Source organism: Glycine soja, chromosome 1 (assembly GCF_004193775.1).
Source record: "Glycine soja cultivar W05 chromosome 1, ASM419377v2, whole genome shotgun sequence".
NCBI lineage: Eukaryota > Viridiplantae > Streptophyta > Magnoliopsida > Fabales > Fabaceae > Glycine > Glycine soja.
Window position 1 is genome coordinate 49,192,631 of NC_041002.1, and position 8,055 is coordinate 49,200,685.

The 8,055-nt window shown below is 31.1% G+C and overlaps 1 protein-coding gene across 1 annotated transcript; it reads right to left on the minus strand.

Annotated features, from left to right (window-relative positions):
* Positions 1-1,295: 1,295 nt before the first annotated feature.
* On the minus strand, positions 1,296-7,098 carry LOC114418360 (protein CYCLOPS-like). The gene is made up of 11 exons (XM_028383666.1): positions 6,440-7,098; positions 5,202-5,248; positions 4,832-4,972; positions 4,592-4,643; positions 4,459-4,511; positions 3,563-4,233; positions 3,072-3,115; positions 2,919-2,964; positions 2,378-2,426; positions 2,141-2,269; positions 1,296-1,669 (listed from the first exon to the last, which is right to left on the minus strand). Exons 1-11 carry the CDS (start codon positions 6,629-6,631, stop codon positions 1,546-1,548), a joined length of 1,548 nt encoding a protein of 515 aa, XP_028239467.1. The 5' UTR covers positions 6,632-7,098; the 3' UTR covers positions 1,296-1,545.
* Positions 7,099-8,055: the final 957 nt, after the last annotated feature.

An 8,055-nucleotide genomic window follows, 5' to 3' on the forward strand; every position in this document is an offset into this window, starting at 1 on the left:
TGTTTTGAGCCGAAAATATTTCTAACAAGTTTTATTTGTAATAATGAAGTGAATGTAAACCTTTTACCCACGTGAATTCTTTTATGTTCATTGAAGAAAATCCCATTTTATGTAATTCTATATTTTCATATATTTTATTATATAAATATGTATATTGGAGTAGAGAGTGTCACATATATAAACATCATTTTACTCTATTTATAGATAGGATATTCTGAGTCTTTTATTTACTTTATTTTTTTGTTTTATAAAAAATAATTCTATTTTACTCTTCCATTAAATAAATAATCAATTAAAGCATCTCTTTATTTTCTAAAACATCATTTTACTCTATTTATTTTCTAATAATATTAAACTTTTATTTAATTAAAAAAAACCATTTTCTCTTATATATTTAATTTCTAAAAACTTTATTAATTTTTTAAATAAAAATCTTTATTTATTTTACGAAAAATTGGATGTTAGAGGCACAATACATATAAAAAAATACAAAGAATTACTCATTACAATGCATTATAGTATATCTTGTTTTAATGTATGACTTATTACAAATTCATATTCATTTTTAATTAGGGCAATTCAAGATTTAGATTATTTTGTTTTATATTTTTCTTGTTACCATCTTGTTGTTTCATCTGTCCCTTTTTCTTTTGTTACCATCTTCTTTCGTTAATTTCTAATATAAACCTTTTGAAAAAGAAATCAGATAAAACTAAGGTAATTCTTTATTTCACTAATTATTAAACTTAGGTATTCTTTTATACTAGTAAAATTTAGAAGTAAGACAATTGATATAAATCAGCATGTATTTAAAAAATATATTGAACTAAAATTAATATACACTTTAATATATAATAAAAAAATATTATAAATATAAAAATAATATAACGTAATGGAAATACAAACAGGTGCGTGACAACATGTGTATTTTTTCGCTAGTTCATGTAATAAAGTCGTATACTCAGATATTCACCATTGGTTTCCACTTTTTTTAGCCTTTAACTGCTATAAACCATCCATTACTCTCTTTTTTTAAAATTTTATTTTCTTGTTTTTTATTCAATCTCTCACATATTTATTTTTTAACAGCTACCAGATTAGGAACACTCTTGGAATACACTAACTTATTGGTTGAACTTGATTTCAAATTAGTTAACATTTACTTATATTTGAGACGATACACAAGGTCCTTTTTTATGTTTTTATTCCCAACCGAAGGGAGTACATTACACTTTAGAATCACTTGGATGCATAGAGATTCTGAGATGACCATGTTTTGATTTACCAGATTCATATCTATTAAACCCTTGTCCATGCTTCTAAAATCTCGAATAACAGTTAGATTTTACCAGGTACAGTGTCATACTAATAATTAAGAGATTCATGCATTTATATTTTACCAAGAGAATCCAGAGGTTCACTATTAACCATGAATTGGTGGTCTAAATTGTTTCCCCCATAAGTTAACTGTGGTAAGATTTTTTCGTCAAAGCATGTCCGAGCACTGCATAGTTTCTGAGGAGGATGTAGAAAGGAAGCAAAACATTAGATCTTTCCAGTTTCTGAAACAATTCTTTCAATCTCTTCAAGGAGGCGCTCCTTTTCATCTGCCAAGTCTTCATTCTGCTTCTGAAGGTCCTCTATCTGCTTTGTTTGTTCAGAATCTTTCCTGAAAATTTTTAGTGCTTGACTTTAATATAACAATTTCGTATATTCATTTTGTTTACAAAGTTTAACAGCTAATAGGCAAACAAGACTATGATACATGCACATGTAGTGTGTGTTTGAATGAACATTGACAAAATTAATTGTGAATAAAATTGATTTTGGTTAGAATTGATTTTGAAGTGATGCAATTTATATTTAAATGATATTGGTTAGATTTGTTTTTAAAATAAAATTCATATAAATATTTTATCCAACACAAAAATTACTTAAATTGCTTCATTTCAAAATCAATTCTGAACTTAGAATCAATTTTAAATTTGTCTCCAAGGTGAAACCCAACATATGAAAAATATCTAAAATCAATTCTAAACTCGAAATCAATTTTGCAACGTGAAACGAAACACGCACGTAGTCAATCCAAGCAAAATTGATTCTGTAATATTTATTTTTGTAGGGACTTAATTTTGATTACCTATTCATGAAGGACAAATTAAGTTTCAGTGATCGAACTTCCTTCTCAAGCGTTTCACACCGCTTCAAGACAGCTTGCATATCAGAGGGAACTGATGGTGTTAAATTTCTTTCCTTTGCCTCAGCCATTCTGCATCACAATGTTATTAAAATAAGCTTAACAGAGGTTAAAACTAGCATCCAATACAATATTATATAGGAAGAGAATCTATCTGTTTCTAGGGATATTTCCACATACTTCCTTGAGCGCTCCACTCTACGCTTTTTTGTGGTGTCTCCTTTGTCTTCTGCACAATCATTTGATTTGAGGGACACAGATAGTTAAATTATGAAAGAATAACCAAAATTTCTGCACAAGCATTTATTGAGCATTTTCTCTACAGTTTTGTCACAGACAAGATAATTACATCAAATGTTGTGTAATATTGACCAGAAGGTAAAATTTGAAATTGTATTAAATCTTTGGCCTAATAAGAAAAAAATGTCTATTTTGCAAGATTTGACAGGATAAAGCTATCAGCAGAAGTGTTCACCAAAAGAAAAGAGCTATTAGCAAAAATATTATTAATTATTTAATCATTATATCTGCTGACTAATAATCTTCTGAGGTCTGATGTTTATGTATATAAACACACACAAATTGCTACGGGAAACAAACCTTAGCTTTCTAAAATTAAGGTCAGAAGCTTCAGAACGGATCAAGCAATAAAGGGAATCGAAAAATCTAATGCATGCTTTAGAGAAAAATAACTACATTTAATCTTGAAATAAATAGCTACCTGAAACAGCTGATGTTATAGATCCATATCTTTCTAGACTTTTCCTCTGCACAATTTAGCCAGAATAACCCACAATTTGTTTTAGAAGTCAAAATCTCTTGGTAAAATCATAATTCTAAAGAAAATAGGTTACCATCTAAGAATAGTTTATACCTTCCTATCATCTTTAATATTATCCATTATCTGTTCTCTGACACCTGCATTTCCACAAAAACACTTAGTTCAATAAAAATAAAATGGACATAGCTAGAAATTTAAATAATCAAGAAAAATTTAATTTTTTTTACCTAATATGCTATTAGTGTCCTAAGTATGATTATATAAGAAATCAGAAGTAATTATGGCAGGGGCTTCAAGTTAATAGTCACTGCTTTGATGCATTGATTTTCACATTGAACGCCACCAAATTGAACTGATTTTAATTTCTGAGCATAATGTTACATCCATACTACTTTTTCCATAACTTGATAATTTTGCAAGATGTTAAAAGAATGGCACAAAATGGGGCTGCACATGCTTATATCAATCTTTTGTAGACTTCATACAACAGGAGAAAAAAATCAATTATGAATAGGATGCAAGAAGTGCAATGAATAATGATTTAGGTAAACTAATGCAACTCCATCATCATGTAAAATCCATACCTTTGACTCTATTTTGAGTATTTTCTGAACTTCTATTCACTCCCACTGGTTTCCATGAGCTTTCACAAAGATTTTGGTTTGAATTGCTGGGACCTTCACATGCATCCAAACCGGAGGAGATTACTGGTGCAGCAGCAGAAGATTCACTTTGAGAAGGTTCTCGGGAAGCATCCACGTATGCTTGGTTTGTCTGATTTGCAAAACCATCTGAGAGAATGTAAACTCCAGGATCCTTAACTCGAGCAGTACAGGCTCCTTGAACATTTATTGGCTTTTGATGACTCCAATTTTCTAGGCCTTCATGAAAACCATTTTGGAAAATAGGTTCTTGAGGACCAAAAAGTCCATTTAAGCTATCTGATGCAGCTTCTCTCTCAATCTCAACTTGGTTGCCGAGCCTCTTGCGTTGTAATGTACCCTTTAGCATACTTACACAAGATGAGACTTTATCTGCATCAACCAATTGATGAGTGTGGAAGGTAGATGAAGATGAGTTGGATGGAGACAGGAATGATCCCTTTTGGCTTGGAAGCTCGGTCATAGTAATGTAATCAAAACCATTAAAATGTGCAATTTCTTGTTTTGTAGTGTCCACGACATGCTGAGGGGTCATGCTCATAGATTCCATTCCTTGTTTTGTTTGAGAATTTTGCATTTCAGTATACCTGCGCCTGCAAAGGAAGCCAAAGAAATTACTCGCAAACAGATGAGCAGTAACGCACAACAGCAATGAAGAAGTAGAAATCTAAAACATAGGATCTAATGTATAACTTTTGTATGGATGTAACAATGAAGAGACCAACAGATGAACTAATATAGTGCAAGGTGATCATTTGAAGTGCCTCTTGTAAACATGATTTTGAAGAACATAAATATACAAGGTGTGGTAATTGTACCGCAATTCAGAGGACCGGCTTCTTGTTACTCTTTGATCACTAAGAAACCAGGCCTGCATTAATAGTTAGACATTGAATTACCATGAAGCTTTGTTGAACTAAGGCTTTTGCAAAGAGTTTACAATATACAAACCTTAGCCAGAAACAGGTCACTACTAGATTGCAGTTCTCTATTAACAGGATCTCTGATCAAAATTGACAGTCAGCAAAACAATAATCTGAACTACTTTCTCAATCAAATAAACAATTGAATTGGTAACAAAGCAAATTACAATAAAGATAATCAGATATAAATAATAAATTCCCATGAAATAAACTTAGACTTGTGAATATTTTGTGTGTATAGCTGTTTGAGGAAGACTATAGCAATTACCTGATTGGAAAATTGATGTCACCTGAAACATCATTTGCCAAAAGGTTATTTTGCATGTATAGTTTGTCATTGTTTCTTCCCTCTGAAGCTACACCAACATGTTGCTGATTAGACACATTATTAGCTAGTTCGGTGGAGATCCTGCATTTACAACGGAATCACAATATCAAAACAAAACACCCATTAGGAATTATGCATCAGGAAATTCGTGCAGTGTCCCCAAAATTAATAATTCACCGCATAAATGTATAATTAAAAGTTAAATATACTTATATTATTGAAACAATGATCCAATGAACACTTTCACGTAAAAAAGGATCAACTAGAAAGACATAGTCAATTGCAACTGAATACCTTGATTAACACTCACCTCTTTGATAATCGACTGTTCAGTCCTATGCTTGGTGAATTGTATCCCTGATTTAGGAAACAAATATCATCAATGAGAAATAAATGTAATAAAAAGTGTAGCGAAATAAAGCATAAGGTAAGCAATATCCAAATACAAGCTCCATATTTAAGAGAATGACTATATAGCATTAATTTCATCATCAAGAAAACTGAAGATAAGTCATATTATTGTCTATTTGCAGAAATTATTGCAGTACTTAAAGTAGAAAGTCAGATCAACTAAACATCAGACTTCTTTTTTCCAGATAAAATAAATATATCAGAGTAAAATAATTCTACTCTTGATGGAGAATATTTTCTCATTACATGACATGGACATTCTTTAGATAAATCCAAATTGCTTTTCTTTTATTAGGGTTGAAATTTCTGACATGTTAAAATGATAATATTTGTTTGTAATTCTTTTTGTTTGCTTTACTGGGTACTGGGTTATGTTCAACCAGTGGTTCTTCAAATTCTGCAAAGGAAAGAGAAAAATCAAAGGACCTTGATATAAATTTTAACTAGGAATTTTCCAGCACTGTTAAGATTGACAAATAAGGCCTTCTTATGGTATAGGAATGTGTTTCTGTCCTCATTTTGCAAAACAAGAATTAGATATTTTAACATTTGATAAAAGAAAAACAATTCTGCCTCTTTAGTCTTTACTCTTTACCTTCTTCACAACCATTTTTCATGTGATATTGTCCATGTAGCTTGTATATTATAACTTAAGAGAAGACCAACTAAGAACAGTTTTTATCAGAATTCAAAGTACTATCAGAACAGTCTTTATTTCAATGCAAAAAATCTTTTTAGAATGAAAAAGAGTATTAGGAGCAGAAGATAAGGATCAGCAAGGAGGCTCATGAAATAAGAAACCTGAGCAAAGTATAGGAAAACACTGTCAATTTGACAGATTAGGTTGCCATGTTCGCAATTCAAAAATCAAGGAGACAAGGATACACGAAAATTATAGTGTGTGTGGTGTTTCACATAATTTTTTGGTAGGGGAGCTGATCATAGTCAACTAGTATATGTGCTCAAATATACACAAGTCAGAGTCATAAAGTTCAGAAATTCTTTAGAAATTTGAAAGGAAAAGATGTATGTCAAACTAACATGCAAGAAGGAAATTCTCTGCTTTGATCTTATATTTGACACAAACCAGAACAGAAACAACAAATAACAAAGTAACATGATCATATAGTGGCTTGCCTCTCCATTTGTTAGCCAACGTTTAAAGAGCTCCTCGCTGTCGGTGCGGAAGCTTTGAGATACATTCTTGAAACCCAACATCTCCATTGTAGGTACTGGCATACCAATAGGGCTCTCCATCACTGTCTTCAGGAACAACTCCTCACTTGAATTCTTGTATAAGCCAGAAAACCCCCTCCCTTCCATTTCCATGTGCCTTCCCTCACTCCTCAGGTCAACACTTGAAGCTGCTAGCTTGATACTGTTCTCAACTCAAGTTTTGTTGAGCCTTTCAGGTTTCACCACAAAATTTTCAGCTGAATTCTGTGTCATCCATCATAACAATGCCATTCTCCAAAACCAAATGAATAAATACTTAAATAGTCTACTTCAATTTTCAAACGTATATATCACTCTCTTAAAATTCAACCCCACAACTCAAGTCTCTAGCCTCAGTCAAAGTAGCAAATATTACTTATTTAAGGAAGAAAAGAAAGAAAAAAACAGAGAATTGATGAGTAAGTTCACAAATTGTTTTATCCAAAAAGAACAGTAACTAACATGCAACAAAGGAACAGCTCCCTGCAACAATTCACACGTGATACTTCACAAAAAATCTTGTATAGAAAAGCAAACTGTATTAGGACTCAGCATTTACTTTGTTTCATGGCAAACTTAATAGTAAATGATTTCTCATTAAAATAAATAAATATGAGAATAGTGGCACCTAAGAGTGAAAAAAAAAGTACTCTAAAGATTCTGTGTACTATTTCATTTGTCTCTTGTGTACAACCAAAGTGAAAATCTTGCGGCGGTAAATAAAAAGTCTTCAATGGTTAGAAACCGCGTGGAAGTTTTATTGGGTAGGTTCAAAAGTGAGAAAAGGTTTTAGCTTTTGAATGAAGCAAAGGGAATCATTATATTAAAATAATGACGATTTGGTCATCTTAAGTACTAAACAAATGCCGCAGGTGGTGCAATTGGAAGAGGGTGGTGTGAGAGGGACGTTAAAGGAATATGCATTGGTTTTTTTGGTTTTAAAATTGGAAGCTGTTGAGATGGCACTTTCATTGTTGGCTAAGCACTGCAGCAACGTTCTTTCAACGTCCATTAATTTCTTTATAGAATGTGAACATCCTTACATATGATATAACTTTAAGGAAAAAGACTATGGTACATCCAGAAATTCCACACCCGAGGTCAATTATGTGTATTAAAGGGCCAGTGGTAATAGTTGTGCCCATGCAAATGTCAATGGTTGTAGTGACATCAATGGTGTTATTATCAAATGTAAAGCGTGTATGTTTTTTTAAAATTAAACTAAATTTATAAAAATAAAAATTTGGATTTTGAAATGAATGCAAAAGTGTTTTGAAGATGAGTTAAAAAAATAAAAATTATTTCAATTCCATTTTGTTAAAATATATTTTATTTTAAAAGTTATATTTGAAAATCAAAAATCATATATCCAGATGAATAAAATTATAGGATTGTCTTTGTTTAATGGAAATTAATTTGTTAGTATATACATTGGGACTCTACTGATAATATAATACATTACATATACATATCTAATGTATTATAGAAGAAATAAAGATGTAATCATTTTTTTAATTAATTTAAAGTGTATTGTAATT